This window comes from Patiria miniata, unplaced genomic scaffold, assembly GCF_015706575.1.
Source record: "Patiria miniata isolate m_02_andy unplaced genomic scaffold, ASM1570657v1 HiC_scaffold_25, whole genome shotgun sequence".
Lineage (NCBI taxonomy): Eukaryota > Metazoa > Echinodermata > Asteroidea > Valvatida > Asterinidae > Patiria > Patiria miniata.
The window spans coordinates 2,493,679-2,517,336 of NW_024037064.1; the positions used below are offsets into that span (position 1 = coordinate 2,493,679).

At 40.2% G+C, this 23,658-nt stretch overlaps 1 protein-coding gene across 1 annotated transcript; it reads left to right on the forward strand.

Moving 5' to 3' along the window:
• Window positions 1–316: 316 nt before the first annotated feature.
• Window positions 317–22,336, forward strand: LOC119733454 (PIH1 domain-containing protein 2-like). The gene is made up of 4 exons (XM_038207016.1): window positions 317–521; window positions 4,097–4,277; window positions 5,057–5,188; window positions 22,164–22,336. The coding sequence occupies exons 2-4, from the start codon at window positions 4,098–4,100 to the stop codon at window positions 22,236–22,238; spliced, it is 387 nt and encodes a 128-aa protein (XP_038062944.1). The 5' UTR covers window positions 317–521; window position 4,097; the 3' UTR covers window positions 22,239–22,336.
• The last annotated feature ends 1,322 nt before the right edge of the window (window positions 22,337–23,658 follow it).

The following is a 23,658-nucleotide window of genomic DNA, read 5'->3' on the forward strand; positions in this document are numbered from 1 at the left end:
GCACTCTAAAAATTTCTAAATGGGCGTTGCGGGGGGGGGGGGAGGGGCAGTTATCGCTTGATGAAAAAAAATTGCACCTGTACAAATTTGCATATACATTCCACAAGGGCTATACCAAATTAATGAAGGGAACTCAGTTCAAAATAAAATTTCTTTTTAGCAAACTATTGAATTTTAAGACGATCTTTTCCGAGATACAGGTCTCCAATATTGTTTTATATAAAAATTGTGAGAATTGAAAAAGATGGTATGCAAACATTGTGAATTAGAATAAAAACGACTTTTCCCCAAGCTAAAAAACCTGAAACTACCCCAGCACAAAATGTGCCTGGTAGTTTTCATTGGTGAGTAAGGCGCCGCAGAAATAACTGGTTCGCACTTCCCAATGCTTTTTGAAATCATTGCAATAGTACAGGGACCAGGGATTTGTTCACAAACCAATCTCACGTGGTTCGTTGCGCGTTCTTAAATTGGCGGGGCACGACGTGGAGGACTTGCGAAAAAACGTCACAACAGTGAAAGTAAGTTTGCCAATTTTGGCCTGAAAAGTTAACCATTTGGCTTTGGAAAGCTAGGTGGAAGTGATTGACCTACTGTAGATTCTTCTGAAGTTATAATTTTTTTTTGCGTATGGAGAACTTTTCCACCCATATGTGCAGAAAATCAAAGCCCTGCATGCTCTGCGGTCACGCACAACGGTGCATTTACCCGGCGACCTGCACAACCCACTGCGTAGACCGGACTATACATAACTCATAAGCAGCCGGTCGATCCTCAGAACAAAAGCGATGTCTGATTTGACAAGAAAAGTGCCCCTTGTTCTTCTCAACCAATCAAAACGTTTGTTACATGAATGGAATGCTTATTGTGTTATTTTTCAGAAGCCGTGTGAGCAGAGGCGTAGCCAGTCATTTTTTCAGTGGGGGGCGCGGGGGGGGGGGGCTGGGACATTTCATGGGGGGGCGTCATGTTGATCAATGATAATTTTTTTAGAAACTCAAAATCTCAGTGGAGGGGGGGGGGCGAATGGGGGGGGCGACAAGGTTTTATGGGGGGCTGTTGCCCCCCCCCCCCCCCCCGGATTCACACTTGTGTGACTGGGTTCACACTTGTGCTGTTCGAAAAAGTAAACCCGCACCCTCAAAAATCGGGGAATTGTGCTGTGACCTCCATAGGAAACCCAAAATTTCCACTGAGTTACCCATTTTTCAATTAAAAAGTGCACATAATTATTCGCCTTTAATCATGAAGAAGTTATATTCATGTGAAAGAGGAAAATCTGTATTTTGTGATGCGATACAAGGAAGTAAGTTTAACAAACATACTTTCTGGATATTAATGAATTAGTTTGCTCAGAGCGCCCAGTCTTCCCACGTAGACAGAGCTTCACTAGTGGCGAGTGAGCAAATGCTCCATTGTTCTCCATATGGGTGTCACAGTGGGGGGGGGGGGGGGGGAGGGGGGGGTTGACTTATATTTTAGGAATTTGTATGACAATTTTTTTGGGGGGGGGGCAGAGCTAGCTGGGGGGGGTGGTTGTCCCCCACACCCCCCCCCCCCCCTGGATCCACGCCTGCATTTACAATGCATGCTGGGCATGGATAAAAACATGAATTTTAATCAGACTGTCTTTTTCATTGACATTCAAATTTGGCAGTTGGAGTATATTTAGCCGGCACCGGCTTTCTTTAAGCGAACGATATTTTGCCGAATAGGCACTGAACATCATGCGCAGTGACATATAACATAGTACCTTCGCTTGTACCCCCACCCCCCTTCCTGCAAACAGAACGCTTGTCAGGGCTGACGTCATTTGAGCTCTCATTGGATAGATTTGCGTGACCTGTGACGTACATGTAGAACGCGTCACACAAACTAACTTCCGGTGCCCATCATGCGTAGTGCGTGCTAGCTGCATGTGAAGGTTAGTCCCATAAATGTGACAGTAATACTGGACTTCCTACTCTGATTAATAGGGAGGTAGACCAGTACACCGTCACATTTATGGGACTAATAAATTACAAAGTCTAAATGTGAACAATAGAAACTAGACAAAGTTTTACAATGTCAGGTACATGTACCAAGTGTGGCCTTTATTTACGGAGGTAGTCCGGTAAATTGGCCACATTTATGGGGCCAGACATTTGAGCAGCTATGAGGGATGACACCTTCTTGAATGTTTTGTTTATTATTTTGTGGAAAGAGGGCATGATGTCTTTGATTTATTGGGGAAATTATGGAGTCGATGACGAAGACAACCAGAAAACAGGCTCAAAAACCAAGGTGGTCACAGTGAAACTCGATGCAATGAAGGCTCGCTGCTGAATATGCTGATTGGCTGGATAAAAATTGATATTTTTTTAAAGATGTTATGAGCCAATCAGTATCGGGCTTTCATTCTGTCTGGCTTGCACACGTGTTGTGAGAAGTACAACGTGCACTTCGTCTCTGATTGCAAAAAATGGGGAAAGTCACATTTTCTTTGAAAGTGGGTTTCAAAATTACAACAAATGTGAGTAATACGAAGACAAAAGACTGCCCTGCAAAAGTCACTTTGGTACTGAACAGTCATTGCAAAAGTCAGTTTTAATTAACCGGAACATAATGAAAAGTTTTGGACATTTGCTCATCCCAACACTGCGTGTACAGGCTCAGTATATGTGCGCGTGCGTTGTTGAGAGACCAAAACAGGCACATCTTTAAAACCGGGCAACGTACAAATCTGGGGTGATCAGAACATGAAAGAAGACATCTTCAGCTTTCTATAGGGATGAAATTTGTCAATGACAGTGCTCGGCACATAACGACCATTTTAGTTTGAAAAAACACATCCACGCTTTGTGCTCCTATTCAAAAGTGCACATCCACGAAGCGTAAACTAGTTTTTTAGCACGCATGTCAGGGTGTTTTTTACCACAGCGTCAACACGGAAAGTTCAACCTTGGGATGACGACATTCATAAAGTTGATAAACTTCTCTAAATGCTGATATAAGAAACATGCTAATTGGACAATAAATTCCAACTACCATTTTGGCTTGAAAAAAAATAGCCCGTCAGTGTTTTGATTAGTTAGCCCATGCATGGTTAGCCCACAGTTAGCCACCCACACGCACGCGCGCGTGTGGATATTGTATATAAATGTGCGTGCCTATTGTGTAACGTGTGTTCTGTAGAGTGTGTATGCAGCGCCCCGCGTATTTGAGCTTATGTCCGTTTGCCTATATCAACTTTCGATTATGTTGTTAAAAATAGAGGTGTCCTGAAGATAACGATTACCCAAGTCTCAGTACACAATATTAGCCCTATCGGAGTTACAACTGCGTGTTTGCACATCACATGATAACAATGGTCTGTGGATAAACAAAGTGGAAAGACTTCCATGCCCCACCTGGACATCACTTGACACCCTGTGCACAAACCCTATGAGACTGTTTTGAAGAATTCCAAGTGTTTTCTCAGTAAATGCTTCAATGTTTTTCCTGCAAACTTTGACTTTTTAGGACGTGTTATTGGAAAAATGAGTGATGTCCATATATATGTACCGGTATGTATGATGGAATTCTTTCCTAGTTATAGTAAAAAAAAAGAAGATGAAAACCCTTGTTGGCAGAAAAGTTGGAGTATACACATGATCAATGCAAAACATCTTACACCATGGTGCCGTTAACAAACAAGCAACATTTCGCATCTACTTCAAAACAAAAACTTTCTTTGATTTCTGTGGTACACCGCTATGATTTTGCATGCGTATGGTCAACTGTTCATCCATAGACCCTAATCGTTGTCATGTGATGTGCGCACATGCAGTTGTACGAAGGACATTTACTAGGTCAGGGAGCCAGACGATGCTGTAACGATAGCAATTGCCACAACAGTAGCCCCTCCATTATTTTTAACATTTGGACATGATCTGGCGGTAGTACTTACATGGCGTTTCAAATAATTAACAACCTAACAATTTGCCAACAAAAACATCAGATTTTACCCTCAAAACGGCCACAAAATTACTACATATGCCACCTGAGATACAATTACATTGCGAATATCGTGCAGACGCCATTTTCAAAATTGTCCTGCTGTCTTTTCCAATTTTAGTATGGTGACAGGCGTCCAACATGACCTGATGAAGCAGACACAGTACTTTTGGTCAATGCTGGATGAACTTGCAGAGACCGATGAAGATGCATACAGGAAGTTCATGGCCACAAACCTCCAAAGAGGACAGCAAGAATTGACACCGGCCAAGCCATGGATGTGTGTCAAGACCCGTATCATGGTAGGTTCATATAGGTCCAAAATATCAACAATTATCCAGGTTGGTAGGCAAAAAATTATTTTTGTTTGTAACTTTCTTTTTTATGTTTGCTTGTCAGTCTGTTATACTTTGACTTTGTTTATTCTAGGGTACATTGCACCTTCACCACAGACACACAATCAAGGAATCATTGGAAAGAGGACACATTGGCATTTCACATGATCTTGAACTTATTTCAAATATTTATTAGATTTTTTATAATTTACATTTACATCTGGGTTTCCTTGTTTTGATACACCCTGTATTGAGCAGAGCAACACGAACAGCATCAAAGTTTCAACTATCAATTCTGAGACAATGGGAATTTGTCCCATCCAATAATGTATACTGTGGTGACTAGCAAGCTCAGACTCTAAGGCCGTTGGATTGATTTGGTTAGACTTACATGTAGCAGGCGTGGCACATTGACAAGCACCTGTTGTGTGTTGTTTAATTGAGCAGTTGAGCAGGGTGTTAGCCAAAGTACTGGAACTGGTCATAAGGTTAAGGTGTTACACCAAGAATTAACTAATATCCCATGTCTGGTTTTGCCGTACTGAATAATCCAGTACTGTACAGCCAAGCCACTACTTCAGTAGACCTCATGCTGAGCGGCCATCTTAGAGGACAATGCAAATGTACTGCTTGGATAGGCATGACAACTAGACCTCTTTATGTGGCCAATCTGCCTGTACACCATTCAACAACATTTGTAGGCCTCTGTAGGTTTTGTTTTTTAAAATGTATTTTTTTTTGTATAGGAAGAATTGACTGTTCTAGTCACAGACAATACGAGTTACGTCTGCCACTACCAGAGATTATACAAGAAGACGTATCCACAGCCAATTCAGCAGACAACGTCATCACCCACTGTTGCCATGCCAACCAGGATGGTAAGTTAATACTTTCACACTTTTTATATCTGAATGCTGCAGATGAAGTTGCACATGTAGCCAGTCTCTGGCAAGTTGGATCAAGGACCAATGGTTAACTAGTGGTTAGTTTGTGCCGTACCTAGCGCATGCGCAGTGAAGATAACGTAGTGAACGTATCAATGACTCTAGTCGAACTAAGTCATGTCAACGACCGTGAGAAAATGGCGGTTGCACAATTTTTCAACACTTGACGTTTCTGTTTATATGTGCACAAATTGTAGTAATTGTGTACTTGATACAAAAGTGACAGAATCGTAAAGTTACACGGAAAAACTATGACATGAAAATGAAATTATCAGCTCTCATAGTTTCCATTTTCCCGCCATTTTTGTTGATAGTAGGTCCCCTCTGCACTATGCTATGAAAATTGCTATTGATAACCAGTTATATCATGGCACGACCAGCCGCAGTAGGTTGGTCCTGAATAGTGGACTAGACTAGTCGTCCACTAGTGCGTTTGACCAGAGTTAGTCGAACTATGGTTAACTACATGTATGGTCAAACTTGCCTCTTGCAGAGAATATTTTTCTGATTTTAATCGAAAAACCGACTTTTGGAATTTTCCAACAAAATCTCCAATTTGTTAACAATTTGTTCCCACAAAATTTGATTTGTTTTACGATTTTTCCACAATATGTGACTTTATTTAAATTATAATTTCAAAGAAAAGTCGACGAAAAAGTCAATGACAATGGCACATAAAAATTATCGCGAGCGTAGTTTTACTCTCTTTCACCAGTCGTAAATGGAGTGTTTCTACGGTAGAAACACCCAGGTCAACACTGATCGGAACCCTTTCCCGGCTGGATTAAAGGTGAAATATTGACGTTTGACATGGAAAAATCACTGCGTCAGTGCGTTACACTAAGTGTGGAGCGTGCTTGCACAATGTAATATGTCTTCATGCCACTTGATTGAGCCGCATGAGATCCCAACCTCACCATGTGTAAAACTGGGAACCGACCTCTTCATGCCACTTGATTGAGCCACATGAGATCCCAACCTAACCATGGGTAAAACTGGGAACCAACCTCTTCATGCCACTTGATTGAGCCTCATGAGATCCCAACCTCACCATGGGTAAAACTGGCAACCAACCTCGTCATGCCACTTGATTGAGCCTCATGAGATCCCAACCTCACCATGGGTAAAAGTGGGAACCGACCTCTTCATGCCACTTGATTGAGCCACATGAGATCCCAACCTCACCATGGGTAAAACTGGGAACCGACCTCTTCATGCCATTTGATTGAGCCTCATGAGATCCCAACCTCACCATGGGTAAAACTGGGAACCGACCTCTTCATGCCACTTGATTGAGCCTCATGAGATCCCAACCTCACAATGGGTAAAACTGGGAACCGACCTCTTCATGCCACTTGATTGAACCTCATGAGATCCCAACCTCACCATGGGTAAAACTGGGGACCGACCTCTTCATGCCACTTGATTGAACCTCATGAGATCCCAACCTCACAATGGGTAAAACTGGGAACCGACCTCTTCATGCCACTTGATTGAGCCTCATGAGATCCCAACCTCACCATGGGTAAAACTGGGAACCGACCTCTTCATGCCACTTGATTGAGCCACATGAGATCCCAACCTCACCATGGGTAAAACTGGGAACCAGCCTCTTCAATGCCCGGAAACGAACCATCGGGCCATGTCTTGCACTTTCCTGAGGTGACTGATATCTTTAATTTGGTCTTTACGCATCCAAGGAAAAGATCAGATGACTTCCTAGTACCACTGGAGGCCATTGCTTTAAGAGATCAGTAATTTTTAAACTTCAGAGATTGCGACATGATACCAAGGCCATTGTGATGCGCCCCCTCTTTAGTTTCGGTCAAGTTGTTAGAATCAAGAGAGTTATTTTCATCATAAACAACTTCTTTATCTGAAACTAACTTCTCTTAAATCTAACAATAATATATTTTGAAAAGTATCTTTCACAAAAAATAAAACTGTCCTTTATCCATGAATCCTTTGTTGCCTTTAAATGTCGCTTAATAGTTTGGTAAGTTCAATCAAACGTGTGTAACTACACAATAGCAAAAAAAAAAAAAAGACTGCTCACAAAATTGTTATAATCTGCCTTGCAGTGAAAAATATTTGGCCTATTATCTTTTCAGTGTTGTTTTGCACTTAAAGGGATGTTTCTCCCAACAATTTAAGAGCTAGCTAACAGCATGCAGTTTTCATCTTTCTTCAGATCTAATGTCCAACTTTTGGTTTCCAGTATTGTGTCCTTACACATACATGTGTACATGTATGGTTAGTGGATAGGCTGTGAGTGATATGAATGCTATACACAGTGGTATTGTGACTGTAAATGGATTAGGAACTTATCCACGGCTGCCCTGGAAATGCTTCACCTTATTTCTATACGGAAACATTTCCAAAATAAACTGTTTAAGTTGTAATTTTGAGGCTTCATGCGGCTATATGCTTATGCACTTTTTTAAAGGGTGTCCATGGATAATTTGAAGTGTTTTGTTTTGTTTATTTTGGTTGTCATAGTAGGGGCTAATATTAGTTCTTTTAGATTACAGACTACAGACAATGGCAGCCTTTTTAGACAGATTGATAATATGCAGACGGTTAAAATTCATTGCTTGGCATGGGGTCTTGGATCTTGGATAGGTTGGCTTGCTTTTAAGAGTGTCCATGGATAATTTGAAGTGTTTTGTTTTGTTGATTTTGGTTGTCATAGTAGGGGCTAATATTAGTTGTTTTAGATTACAGACTACAGACAATGGCAGCCTATTTAGACTGATTGATAATATGCAGACGGTTAAAATTCATTGCTTGGCATGGGGTCTTGGATCTTGCATAGGTTGGCTTGCTTTTAAGAGTGTCCATGGATAATTTGAAGTGTTTTGTTTTGTTGATTTTGGTTGTCATACTAGGGGCTAATATTAGTTGTTTTAGATTACAGACTACAGACAATGGCGGCCTATTTAGACTGATTGATAATATGCAGACAGTTAAATTTCATTGCTTGGCATGGGGTCTTGGATCTTGGATAGGTTGGCTTGCTTTTAAGAGTGTCCATGGATAATTTGAAGTGTTTTGTTATTTTAGTTACGTCTCACTGGTTCAAAGTATGAATTGTAGGGATCTGTTTTGTTATTCTGTGTGTTTGTTTATTTTGGGTTTCCTAGGGGCTGATATCAGTTCATATAGATTACAGACTACAGACAATGGTGGCTTATAAAGAGATGCAGGATGATTGATGATGCAGACGGTTCAAATGTCATTGCTGAGTGGTTTTTGGCACGCTATGGGGTCTTGGATTTTTGAAACGTTCACCTCCAAATACTCCTGTATTTTAGCTGCTTTAACTCGCTGTGCTGGCCTTGCATTGAGTAAACGTAAAATGTCCTCACTGAGACTTTCAGGTCCAACCCAACTGGACAAGCTTAGTCTTGAAGCAATAACTTGTACCTGGGACAGGTATTGGTATATATCCATTGGACTGGTTCAGGAGTTACATATCAAATAGAAGGCAGTTCATTTCTTACAATTCTTGCAATCCCCTGAGCAGCTTATGACAGTGTACATGTGGAATCCCTGGAGGCAGTTTTCTCGGTCACCTGTTGTCTATTATTTAAATGAAGAGTGCTGTTGTTTTGACGATGGTTTTTACAATTTTTAAAATGTTAAGAATTACTATGCGATGATATCTAGGGCTATATTTTAATTGTTGTTTTGACCTTTTTCCCCCCATTTGGCGTTGGAACTTTGTCAAGGTCAATTATGTCAGAATGTACCAACATTTATATCAAAGTTTATGTTAAATGAGACTTTAAGGGTTAGCATGGTGGGCATGATCAATGAATGGGAGGTTGCAGTAACACCATGTGATGTCTTTGTGAGTTGTGTAGTTCTAAGAAGATCGAACCAGTTTGTTTAGGCCTAACTTGCCATTTTGAACAGCATGCTCTGTTTGTCATCAGGAGACTGCTGACGAACAGAGCGTACTGTTTGAAATGTCGAGTTTAACCAACTGGTTCTTCTCAGAACCACACAACTCACGAAAGATATCATTCATCACACTGGTGTTACTGCAAACCTCCCATTCATTGAAAGTTATGTTTCTTCGTTCCTGTTCGTTATTACAATATTGAAACAGCAAAAAAACTTAATGGTAACAAAATAGACCCGAAAAGATAAAATCCTCTTGAATGAAACTAACAAAATACTGACGTACAATCACGTAATGTTATCCTATCACTTTTGGACGGCTTTACAGGGTCACTGCTTTTTAAGCATACGTGCATTCTGGTCGGGGTACAACTTGCCATGTGACCTGCCAATGGAACCACGTCACATGACACAGTCCCTGGGAATCAAACTTATGTGTCATCCACCAAGAGTGTTCTTGGTGTCACCTACATGTAGAACGATCCAACATCCCTGGGAGTGACGTACGTGCCGTTTAAATTGATGGGTTCCTGGTACATGTATCACGTGACTGGTGAACTTTGCAATATCCCTGGGAATGAGCTCACGTGCCGTTTAAATTGATGGGTTCCCGGTGTCATGTGACTGGTGAACTTTGCAATATCCCTAGGTATGAGCTCACGTGCCGTTGATGTGCTGAATGGATTCCTTAATTGAGTCAAGTACATTTGTGTAATTGTTGACCGATGCCACATCCAGGGAGTGAGAGAATGCGCCGTCCAATTGGGGACCACGGTCCCTGGGTATCACGCAATAGGTTGATAATAAGATTCTTTTAAATTAACAATGACCTAGAAATATCTGTCAGTTTCATTGGTGGATATTGAGTGCACATGTACACAAAGAGATCACATCCAAAGAGATAATGTGCAAATGTCGATACCAAAGCCGTCCTATATAAGATTTTGCATGCGAGGTTTTCATCAGATTGAGGACATCGCATTCAGCCTTTGCATGCCTTTGCTGGGAGTGTGTGGCCTAGTGGTTAGGGTTTGTGACTCATGATCAGAGGGTCCGGGGTTCGAATCCAGCTGCTGGTCATATACTGTGTCCTTGGGCAAGCCACCTCACCCCCACTTGCCCCTCTCCACCCAGGAGTATAAATGGGTACCGGCATTAACTGGGGAGTAACCTGCGATGGACTAGCATCCCATCCAGGGGGAGTAGAATTATTCTCAGTCGTTTCGTGCTATTGAAACCGGAGATAAACGCCGGCCTGATGAGCCACATTGGCTCGCGACAGACTTTACTATGCCTTCATTTATGAAGTCTACTCGCAAACATTGAGCTGTACTTGGACTGGAGTTTTTGCATTCTTGAGAGTGTAGCCTTTCGTTCTGCCCAGAAAGGTAAGAGTTTAAGCTGCTTTATCCGATGAGAAATTCAAATATTGTGGTTCGTTAGTTTCATGTACACAATTCTGAACTTGTATTTGGAATGTCTTCTTCACAGTTTGGCATCAGAGCATGGAGCTGTAATCAGAGTGATCGTAGACATTCACGTACTCGCGTAATTGCCAGAGAGACTTTGGTGGTACGATAGATTGTTCCTCCCATCAAAAGTAAAGCGAGAATCTGTACGGGCAGCTTGCAAGAATATAACCCTTTGAGGCAGAGTAAGAGAGCAATGGTTTTGTTTCACTAGGATAGACATGAGTAAACCTATTGTGCTTTCATAAGGGAATTAATAGGTGCTTTGCCGGTTTTTAAACACTATGTTTAAGACTGGTTTGGAGTCTGGATGCTGATAATGACCTGAGCCGAAGGCAAGGGTAATTAGACACCTCCTATATGGCGAATGGCCTTGGGGGTACTGCGCAGAATGCAACTGTGCTGGTGTAGTGTGAATTTTGGACTACATGTATGATGTACAGACTCACTGATAGTGTTGCGTATGCCTTACTGAGGATTGTGAACGTTCAACCAATAAAAGGGTAAAAGGGATCGGTGTTTAAGACCGGCCAGTCAGTGTTTTATCAACCGTTTAAGATGGCCGCATGACGAGCTATCATCAACCAATAGAAATGGGTAAACTGTCTAAGGTGTTTTTTAATTGTTAATAAATTGCGAGTAAGACTTGTAACCGTCTTGAGACACCCACGTTGTAGACATATAAGAAATCTACACAGCTTGATATTTGAGAACCAAAATTTGTACCTTGGAATTCCTTCTCAAAATAATTACATAACCATCATTTTTAATAGTAGTAATAATGTTTATAAATACTTTTACAGCATTATAAGTATCATGATTTTGAGGGGGGGGGGGGAATGTTTTAAAGTACGCGAGAGAGCGCATTCCAAATGAAAGTTTCTCTAACTTTGGACAATTTGGATGATTGCAGTATGACTAAAGTGGTAAAATAGCTTTTGGGGCACGTGATACTCCTGTTATGTCAGCTTTAAGTTACTCAAGTAAGGCTATACTACATGTAAACATTTCAAGAAAATGTACAACATTTACTTTTGCTGCAAATTTCAGAAATAAATGGATTTGGAGGATTAGTATGTTATAGCAGTGCGTGAAATTACAGTCGGACATCGGACATTTTCCGACCACTTTCATGGTTTGTCCGACCAAATGCAGATGTGCTCGGACAAAATGTCCGAGCGATGTATGTATTCTTTGTGGAGTTGTCTTTTTCAGAAATAAACGCTTGCACTCAAAAGTATTTTGTTGTTTATTTCCGATGATCCGGTCTGTAATACTTACCGTACGCTGAGCGGCTGCTAACTACATGTACGTGTTGTCTTATATTCACGCAATAGATGCAACGCGTTTACACCCCAATCATTACACAGTCTAGTACAGCGGCGTGCACAGCGATAGATTGGCATTCGTACGTACGTGCCGTTTGCCAAAAAATAGACGTGAAATCAAGTCGATAAATTGTGTTTCGATCAGCAGTCTTCGTGTTTCTTCTACAAATCAGTTAATACAACTTTTTGTACTTTTCAAGACATTTTATGGAAATGAGCAGTGGCCGTTTGTGGAATTCCCAGTTAATTTCTATTGGGCAAAAGTGTTAAATTGGACCTGATTCAACCTCTATTCCTTGCTATAATAATTCGATCGAGCCTCTTTGGACATTCAGAACTGCAATTTCACCCAGTTTAAGTTATGTGTTCTGCAGACTTGAATCGAGTCTGTATAGTGACGAGTCGAAATATAGAGTATTATAAGGACATTGATGCGCATACATGTAATGAGAATTTAGCAAGATCAAAGTACGTTGTGTTGCGCGGTATGCTTTAAGTGCGTGATTGTTACTAAATTCTCACAGCGTGGCTTACTACAGAAACGAGCGGGTGAATCAAATTTGGAACGCTAAATGGCAGATCAAAACTTGACAATGGCAGAACACTTTTGATTGTGCTCGGACATTTTGTCTGATCACTTTTTTTGTCTAATTTCACGCACTGTTATAGTAAATATTGTTACACAGACTTGTTTCACGTTTTGGATTTGTACATGTAGGTGCTGGAAAAAACCACGAAATCGAAAACCAATCATATTCTTGAAGTCTGGTTCCCTGACCCCCTTAAGATGAAACAGAGCAATTTATAGACTTAAGGTAATTGTTAGATCAGAGAATCAGTGTAGCAGGCTTGTACCTCTTCACGGGTGTGTAATCAATTGCAAAGAAAATGCGGACGAACTAAATCTGAAAAACTAGGAGCGCTTTTTGAAGAAAGCCTGTTTTTCCCAACACTGGTCGGCCGACCAGCATTGGAAATATACCATTTTTCTTGAAAATGTCAGCACACCAGGAGCCACAACTTTACAGGATGCTTTAGACTGTCATTTTCTAACAGTAAGACATTTCATGATAATTTGAACCATTGTTTTTTGATGTTTGCAAATGTTGTATCTTCCCTTTAAAGCCCGAGTCCATCATTTGCAGCTATCCAAAAAAGTAACTGGCGTAATTATTGTTGAAAAACATACTGGTTGAAAGATAGTAAGGGAACTAAACTCCCTGTGAAGTTATCCTTTCTGGCAAGCTCTCATTTTGAAGAAATCAACGAAAGAAGGCATTTCCAACGGTGAGTCTTAAGAGGCACCGTAGGAAAATTTCAATTAGTAGTTCGTTTTGTTATTCGGCGCAGCGCGCACAAGCATTGGAACGACGCACAGGCGCGTGCGGTTGCTATAATTCGTCGGATCAGTGCGCGACATCGCGTAAAGCTGCAATTCAAAACAATTCGAAACATGATTTAGTAACTTTTGATTTGAAATTGAGATCCTAGAATGCTGTTTTTCTCGGAATATAAAGCTGAAGCTGAGCTGAAACTTCATCAAGTAAGTTGTTCAGTATCCTTCATTAGATTTTGAACACTTTTGTTGCTTCAAACGAACAAAATGCACTAATTACAAATGATGGACTATAGCTTTAAGAGTCATTTCGTGTAAATAATTCATTTTGAGTGTCCACGCTCAAAAAATATTTTGAGGCTGCAAAAATTCATTTTTTGCATTATTTTCAAAGGCCATCATGCCAAAACGCAAAGTAATGTCACAAAAGTAACTATATCACAACAAAGTATCATCCTTACCCTCACAAGAAAAAATTAGAAACACTTTTGAAAAATCATCTTTTTTTAGGCACTTCAATACAGCATGTTTTTACAAAAGTTTTACCTCATTTTCACCCTCCAAAATTGCACTTGCCTGGGCACTCAGAATAATTTCCCTCTGGGTATGGTTAGTTCAGACATTGGTATTTTCATATCTGATGAGAAAATCTTGGGTTATTGTATTGTGCAGTAGTGCTCCAAAAATGGTAGTTTTCACAAAAAACCTTAAAAGGTGTATTTTCAGTTTTGCCCTTTGTTTTGAGTAATATTGGAATTGTTCCTGAATCTAGCACATTTTCACAAACAGAATCACACTGCGTATTATTATTAGACTTGTGGATGAATAGTAGGTCGTATAGTTCCCCCCCCCCCACACACACACACCTGGCTAGGCCCTGCCCACTCCCCCTTTGCCACCAAATTTAGATCTTGCGTGTTGATTGCATAACAAAACAAATGTAACTAAATAATTTGCAGGTGAACACTTTAGGAATTACACAGCTTCCTTTTCACAGCCTCCCCTTCTCCCACCCCCGGGGGCATTGCTTGGGGTTGAGGGTGGGGTGTGACCACCCACCAATAACTTGGGTTTATTGGAAAATTATTGTCACATCGGCAAACATCATGTGTTTGCAAGCTACAATGAATAATAATAGCCCTATCCATTTTCCTCTGATTGAAATGCATCCATTATTTAAATGATGTCCAGTCCTCCCCACCCAGCTAGGCCCCGCTTCTTCCCTTGCCACCTAAATTGTAATTCAGATTTTGATTGCTGTATGTATTTGCCCAAATAGATATCAATTTGCAAGTGCACCTGTCAAAATTTACACCAACAGCTGTCTCACAGCCCCCCCCCCACCACCCCCTTCCTTCTCTACCTCCCCCTCCGCCCCCACCCCCACCCCTCCCCCCCCCAAGAAAATTTACAGGTATTATCATTGTTAAGGTTGCATATACATTGTACATGTATTGCCTTAGGGAAAGTGCACATTTTTATATGTACTATATGTAGGTGTGGTTATTTTTTCTTTTACAACATGGGAGTTGTTTGGAATATCTTTAAAGCGAGGGGGGGGGGGTGGTAAATATGGACACATGCAGACATGTTCACAGTACATAATGCTGTAAGTTATTGAACACAATGGCATTTATTTCATTATTTTCAATACAGGGAAGTGATCAGGTGATTTAGATAGCCTGGTCATTTTTTGATATTGAAATAATGTATGTACATGTACTTTAACACATCAGGTAGTGAAAAATTGATTAATTTAATTGTCTTGGCCTTACATGTAGTTACGGTCAGATCGATAACATATTAATAAATACCTTGGAGGGTCTATTAATGTGGAGGGTCTATTAACGGTGATATAAAGACCGGCTTCAAAGAACAAGCGAAAAAAATGGCCCCTGAACCAGCATTGATCCAGCGCCATGGAAGGCAATGATTGACCAAATTTACAACAGTCATACGGCAGCTTGTAACAATACAGCACTGCACATGCGCTCAACCACCTACGCGTGAGACTGACGCGCGCGTACGCAACACAGTTGCTATGGGTGTGCGCGCGTAAGGAAGTTTTAAAACGACATCGTACAGCTGTTCAGTATACTGAGGATGTTATTGACGAAAGCGTAGATCTACGATATATTTTCTTTAAACACTTCGCCCATCGACATATTTACCTTTTCTAAACCAAGCAGGTAAAAATATAAAAACATTGTTGTAATTTGTTTCGCTACAGCAGCAGAAGTCCAAACCCTGGATGTCGTACGCGTACGCAATGAAGACGTTGTCCAGCGCAGCCTGGGCCCGGCTGTGGTGTATATAACAACGCTTATTGAAGAGACAGGGTACCACCCATAAGTTAAAATATGGCCCATGAACATGAACACAAAAAAGTCTGGAAATAACGCCGAAAGAAGTCACAAATTTGGAGCATTTTAATTGTTTATTTCGTAAAAAGGTATTTACATGTATTAATGGGAATAACAGTGTGAGGATCCGGTCTTCACTTCGTCTCGGTCCATTAACAGCGGTCACCCCCAAACCCGGTCATTAACACGCAGTCAAGACCGGCTCCTCACACTGTTATTCCCTTATTATAATTCATAATAATGAATGACTTGATATGTACTGAATAACGTGTTCAATAACTTACATCATGTTTTTTCAGCAAAGCAAAAACAATTCCCATGCATTCCTATGAGAATTGTTTTCCTTTTGCTGAAAGAACACTTTTTTGTGATCCATGGACAGAACTTTAAAACAGTGTTTATGTTCAAAATTCCGTAACTGAAAAGTAAATGAGTGATCTGAATGATTCTTGTACTAAAAGAAGGCTTATGAATTGGGCTTTCATATCGTAGATTTTGAAAGTGCTACAGGCAAAACTTCATTCAAAATTGGTCCTGCCATTTGGGATGCATTGTTTTACTCACCCTGTAGTTCCTTTCTGTAATAAAGTAACTGCCGAAGCTTACCGAAGTTTGGGAAAAACAAACATACATTGTACTACTGTACATGGACTAACTATTGTTAAACACAACGTCAGTGAGTGGAATGCTGTGATTTTGTCTGACTCCATGTTGCAATGTAACTTTCAAAAATAGTAATTGTAATAAATGGGTTTTGTTCTAATGCAATATTGTCCCCAAATTTCGTCCTAATTTTGATAGGCTTATTTTTTACTGGCTAGTTGTTTAGGTCACAGCCTCGACTCCATGGGCGTCGCTAACCCCTTGCTGTGAGGAATACATAACGGGCATTTTTTTTTTTTTACGAAATCATCAATCAATCAATCAATCAACATATATTTCCATAATGCCAAAAAGAAAACAAGACAATGTTACAAAATAAATTAATAAGTAATATAATTAAAGTAATATTATTCTAAATATACAGTCGACTCTCGTTAGTACAAACTCTGTTAATACAAAATTCTGGTTATAACAAAGATAAAGCCTTGGTCCCAACTGTGCATTTATGTGCACAATGAATGGGACTGATGTTCCTCTTAATACAAAATTCTGATATAACAAACAATTTGGCTAGGTCCGAACTAGTTTGTTATAACGAGACTCGACTGTACATGGAAATATCTAAGCAAGAAAGGACCATAAAAAAAGGCAATTATGGGGGCATCTTCTGAAGCCGGGGGCTTATATGGCGATTCCATGACAAAACAAAACCGAAATGACAACTTGACAAATACAGAGCCATACAAACAATCGGACAAACGCAAATATAATACACATGGGATTAAAACATACTGGATATAATTATATATGGATGCAACAAAAACGATAATGCCATATTCAAATTTTCGTGCAACTACATGCAGTCAAAATCAAAACTATTCAAAAACGTTCAGGTAAACACAAGAAAGTGAACAAAAATGAATTGATCACGAAACAAAAAGAACAAACAAGTAGGCAGCCAAATCAAAATGTTCTTACGAAAGATAAACAAGATGAACAATCAAATGGCGAAAGAGAATTACACAAAGAAAATAAACTGTTAAGAGACATTCAAGCAATAGTGAACATATAAACATGCCAGTAAACAAAAAAAAAGTAGACATGAAAACAGTATACCTTAAAGAATAACGAGCATATCACATAAAGTAATTATTGCAAGGGGACTATAGAAGTAGTATAATAGAAGAAGAAAAGAAATAATTGTAAGTAGGAGGGAGACTATGATAGGTAGCGGGAGATGAGATATTCTTTGTACCCTGATTTGAATCCGCCCACAGAGGACTTTGTTCTCAAGGCTGTATCTAAGCTGTTCCAAAGACGAGGGCCATGGAAACGAGGAGTGTTCATGTAAAGTTGTGCGAGAGAATGGGACATAGAGATTATTTCTGGAACGTGTGTTATATTCATGAATGTCATGCACAGAAGTGAAAAAAGGTGGAAAAAACTTGAGGTAAAATTTTGTTAGTGTACTTAAACATGAAAATTCCTGTTTGAAGTTTGTTAATATCCGTGAGCGTTAGTGTGCGAAGTTTTGCAAATAGAGGTGCAGTATGATCTCGTGGTTGTGAGAGGGTGCAGAGTCTGATGGCCCGCTTCTGCATGACAATAAGGGAGTGGAGTTGGTTAGTACTGGATCGTGCCCACACAATATTACAGTAATTAAGGTACGGAAGAATGAGTGTATTGTAAAGAGTGAAAAGAGTTGTTGATGGAAGAAAGGTGCGAAGCTTGGAAAGAACACCTGTATTGCGGGAAACGATTTTGGTAATTGTGGAAATGTGGTCACTCCAGGTAAGGTGATCATTAATCACAACACCTAAGAATTTGGTACTGTGAGCGACCGATATTGGCATACCATCGATGTAAATGGATGGAAAAGAATCGGGAGAAGAACTTGCTTTATGAAAGAACAAACATTTTGTTTTGCTTGCATTCAGAGACAGTTTGTTGGCTTTAAACCACGAAGACACCTTGATAAGTTCTGCATTGAGGATATGTATTAGAGATTCAAAATTAGGATTAGAATAGGTGACAGGGTGTCGTCTGCGAACAACAGAAAAGAATGTAAAGAAGAAGAATTATTCAGATCATTAATATACAGCAGAAAGAGAAGGGGGCCAAGTATGGACCCTTGAGGTACTCCATGCGTAATGTCGCTTCAGCTGGAAGATGCTTTATGGACCACAGCAGCCTGTCAAGTAGCTCTCAAACCAGTCAAGAGTATGTCCTCTAATTCCATAGTAGTTGAGTTTGGAAAGAAGAATGCCGTGATCGATTGTGTCAAATGCCTTAGAAAGGTCGATGAAGATACCTGCGGTTGAAAGTTTGTTGGATAAAGAACTAGAAATAATGTCAGTAAGATGAATCAGAGCCATGTCCATGGAATGTTGTGGGCGGAAGCCGAATTGCTGATTGAAAAGAATGTTGGAGTAAGACAGAAATTTTGCCAAGCGATTATAAACAATTCGCTCAAGAATTTTAGAGAAGGACGGTAGAACAGAAATAGGGCGATAGTTATGAATGTCCTCAGAATTGCCAGATTTGTACACAGGTGTAATTTTGGCAATCTTCAGATTCGAAGGGACAGAAGCGGAGGATAGAGACAGATTGAATATGCGAGCAAGAGGTTCAGCTATATACATGTACCGTGTACGTAATGACCGATTTAACAATAGAGGAACGAATGTCATCAAACCCGCAGCTGGTGTCACTCCTGAGTGATTTGCCGATTTCAACGATTTCAGCGGAAGTGGTCGGGCTAAGAAAAAAAGAAGAAGAGTTAGGTTCGTGAAGATAATCATTGAATTGTGAGTTAGTGGATGGAATTTTGTTAGCAAGTGTAGTGCCAATATTAGTAAAGTAGGAATTAAATGAGATGGCATTGTCAGCGGGATTGGAGAACACCTGTTGTCCATCTGAACATTTCTCCGGAAGACCTATATTTTTGCCTTTTCCAAGGATTTTATTTATCTCTCGCCAGCATTAACCGGCTATTCAAAGCGTACTGCGTGTGTATACATGTATTTCGAAAACTGCACGCCCTGTGTGTAAGCGCTTGGGCGTTATCTCCTGCACGTCACGTCACATACAAACATTTTTCAAAACTGCGCGATGCCTGTATGATATGGATAAAGGACGCCTCGTTTTTAACCTCAGAAAACCTGTATCTTATGATGTAAAGTGACGACGAAGGTACGTCAAATCGAAATCTCATGTTTGAAAGGATTGATCCTAAAAAAAAACCCTTTCAAAATGTTAACCACTGCGTCGTGCGTTAGATACATCAACTGCAGTCCTAATTATTTGGCACATTTAGGGTGCATTCTAGAGTGTTACTCTTGCTGCTCCCGAGTGCAGGAAAGGGGTTGTTGCTTGCACATTACTCTCGGTGCAGGAGTATACTCCCGGTATGACGGAGAGCATACTCTTGCTAATTAACCTGCGGGTCGCACTCCTGCCATTCGTGCGCTTAGGAGTATACTTTTGTTGGCACGAGTAGCTCGCTTGAACGCACCCTAGATTACACAATTCCATGGGTTAAGATCACACAAGGTATATTGGGAACCAACATGGCGCAGCAAGATCGTACCTATTGAAAGGAGGGTGTTAAGGTCATGCAGAGAGACAATCTAAATCTGGCACAATAAACTTCAAGAAGGATCAACTCTTTAGCAGTCGTAATGTTAATTGATTTAGTAATCAATGCAGCTACATGTAGAAATAATTTGGGCCTACTAAATCTTGCATGATGTTGGCCTTTCCTTGGTTGGCCTTTCCTTAGTTTTAGGTCATACTTATGTGTTGCGTAGTGAGGGGGCGGGGCATCACTGTACAGTGCATTTGCCCTATTTCTTTCGATTTGGTTCAAAGATAAAATCTTGAAGTACTTTGTTTATTTCTGTAGTGTATTTATTCTGGGCATGTTTCGATTTTGAAGAAAAACTGACACATTACACACAAAATTACAGATAATGACACTTTACAAAGAGATAAACAATAATATAAATGACCCAAATTGTCAGGGTGTGTGATTTCTGTGTGAAATCCGTGTGATTTCCTGTAGTTTCCTCAAAGATTTTAACCTTGCGAGACCAAGATACGAGTCACAGAGGCATGCCGCGAGCGGCTCGCTAACCCATCTGTACACATACTTAATATGGTACAGGAACATTAGTTGGGAAAATTGGTCATGGCTAGGCTCTGACTGATACGATTGCTATATACGGTCATATGCTTATATGGACTAGTAAAATTATCAAACAACTGCACTGGAATCTGTCCATTTTATTTCTTAAAGAGAAGATAAAAAATGATATTTTTATCAACGGACTCTTAAAGTTGGCTTCATGCAGGTAAATAATTGTAATTACTGTACATGTATTTGAAGAGTGTCAAAAGGATGGTTTGAAGTGTTCTGTTTGTTTACTTTTTGTCTGGCTGGTCCAAAGTATGATTTTCAGTGATATGATTTGTATATTATTTGTGTTGTGGATTGTGGGTGGATACTTGGACCGATATCAGTTCCAATAGTTGACAGAATACAGACCACCGACACCGGTGGCCTTCATAATAAAGAGATGTAGGGTGATAATTGCAGACAGTTCAAATGTCATTGCTGAGTGGTGTTTGCTTACACTGCATCAGTGATGTGAATCTCATCACTACACTTACTGCAGGCACTCATTGATGGTTTGACAAGATTGGATATTTGCTCATCACGTACTACGTGCATTTGACGGTATTTGTGTCCTCAAAGTGAAACGATGGAAGTGGGGTTGGATGGGAGTTGAATCCTTTGATGCTCGGGGGTTGGGGAGACACAATGAAGATCCCTTCCAGACAGTCTCTTATGTTAAATGTACGATCAGCAAATAATGACTATTGACATTGAGGCACTGATACGGAGCATGAGGATAAATGAGGAGAGGGAAAACATGGGCGGGGCATGCCACTCCTTCCACACACTGCTGTTCTGGATGTTTTTAGAAATGCTGCACTACAACGAAGGAAGTTGCCAAAACCTAACATCACTTTTTCATGCATCAAGTATTCTGTCATTATATCCAAACAGTAACAGACTTGTGATCAACATCACTGCACTGTCGGCCACAGAGCAGATTGGCATACGGCATACACCTTTCGTGGTTCTAGATGAGTGAACTATGTGGCGGAGCTGTATGATTTTTTCATTGGTTCTCCTTGTGAGACTTTTAAATTCTATCTTCCAAAGTCTTTAGCCTACTGGTATTTCAACTCCCATTTGGACAGGATCTTCCTTGACCTAAAGTCTATTTCGTGTGGTCATGTTGAGGGTCAAAGGTCACATTGTGGTCACTAGTGGTAATTTTATTGAAAGTTACTTAATGCTTTTCCTACAGTCTTCAACTAAAGCTAGCCCAGGTTTGACGCCATCTTCTCTTTCCATTACAACCCCGAAGCAAGGGTCATGGGGCTTCGTGCTTTGGTATCATATCAAAAATATTGCAAAAGACAGTATCCACACCACAAAAAAAATGATCACGGTACTCAATTCAATCCAGAAATTACAGTTCAAAGTATTTTTCAAGTTTAAATCACTTTTTATAAGTACCCAATGACATCACGATGACGTTGCTCATAAGTTCAGTCAGTCATGGTGCCTACCGCTTGCCAGCAGGGGGGCTATCAGACAACCTTGTCTGTTTTGCGCTGCTCTCACACATCCCTCATACGTCTTGCCTCTCCACTCCAAGATGTCTGTTGTACACTTGCGTCTGGGGCATCCTCTCTTCCACGTTCCTTTCACCTTTCCCTCTATGAGCTGCCTCTGGTGACAATCAGCTCGGATTATGTGTGCCAAATATTGTAGCTTTCTCTCCTTTATGTCATGTATTAGTGTTTTTTTTTCCTGTTTACTCTTTCCAGAACCTCTGCATTTGTGATTGTGTCCTTGTAGGAGGTTTTCAGCATTTTCCCGGCACGGTAAAACCACATTTCTAGCACTTCCAGCCTCTTTATGGAGTCTTGTTGTAAAGTCCAGGTTTCTGCCACATACACCAGTGTTGAGATGATGTAGCAACAGATGGGTAGCCTTAATTCGAGGTTTAACTTTCTAGCTGTGAGTACATCTATTCAGAAAATTTGTTTTGGCTATGCTAATTCTTTTTCAAGTCTCTGTTTCACAACGCCCATCCTGTGTGATTGTATGGCCAAGATAAAGGTATTTGTCCACTTGCTCGATGATACAACCATTGATTTGCACTCCAGTTTGAGGAATTAACCTGTCTCTGCAAATTCCTCAAACTGGAGTGAAAATCAACGGTTGTATCATCGAGTTTAAAGGGAATATACATCATTTGCTTTTGCTGTAATTTTCAGAAATGGATGGAATTGGGGCGTTGGAAATATATAGCAAATATAGTTACACTGGCTTTTTTGAGGTTTTGGGTTCGAAAATGCTATAAAAACCAAGAAAAACAATCATTTTCCTGTAGTCTGGTTCCCTGACTCCATACAAGAAGAAACAGAGCAGTTTACATACATTGGGGAATTGTAAGGTCAGGGAACCAGTCTAGCTGGCATGTACCCGTTCATAGGTGTGTAATCGATTGCAAACAAGTGCGATGGTCAATTGGGGCCAGTATTTGAAAAAAGCTAGTTTTTTCCAACGCTGATCGGCCGATCAGCGTTGGAAATTGACACAAAAATAGCACTTTTCTTGAAAATGACAGTATATACCAGGTGCCATGATTTTACAGGATGCTTTACACTGTCATTCACTAACAGTCCAGCAAGGTATTTCAAAATGATTTGGTAGTTTTATTTTTTGATGTTTGCAAATGTTGTATTTTCCCTTAAATGAAAATCATGATGTTTTTCTTGATGATGTCACAATGATGTCACTAAAATATTTACCCCTCTTTATCAAGACTGATCTTCAGTTTCAAGTTCATGCTATTATTAACCACTGTGAAGAAAAGTTGCGGTGAAATTTAATTATTGTCCCAATCACCAAAATCTGACACATTAATAGCCCGATCACCAAATAAAAGTTGCAATAAGTATGCAAAGGATGTGACTTCAGTACATGTAGTTGATTTTCCAGAGGAGAGGATGGGGTGTTGTAGTCAACTCATTTGAAGATCAAGGACTCTCTGAAACAGTGAATTCAAGATTTGCAATATTGAGTGATTGACATTTATTCAAAGAACGTAAAATAAAAATTAAGATTTTTTTCCATTAGGCCAAAAAAAAAAAATATTCCGTCTCTGGTCAGACCAAAGTTCCAGGAATTGACGCGGCGATGCGGCTTTTTTTTTTTTTTTTCAAGCTTGGATTGTACAGACAAGGTGGGGTACTATTTTGCTTTTTTGGTGTCCTCATGTACATTGGTGTCCTCCATAATTTGCCTTGGTGCTTT

Coding starts and splice junctions, on each gene's coding strand:
- LOC119733454 (XM_038207016.1), top strand. CDS start 4,098: ATGGTGACAGGCGTCCAACATGACCTGATGAAGCAGACACAGTACTTT. Junction 4,278..5,056: donor GTGTCAAGACCCGTATCATG/GTAGGTTCATAT, acceptor TTTTTTGTATAG/GAAGAATTGACTGTTCTAGT. Junction 5,189..22,163: donor TTGCCATGCCAACCAGGATG/GTAAGTTAATAC, acceptor TACTCTTTCCAG/AACCTCTGCATTTGTGATTG.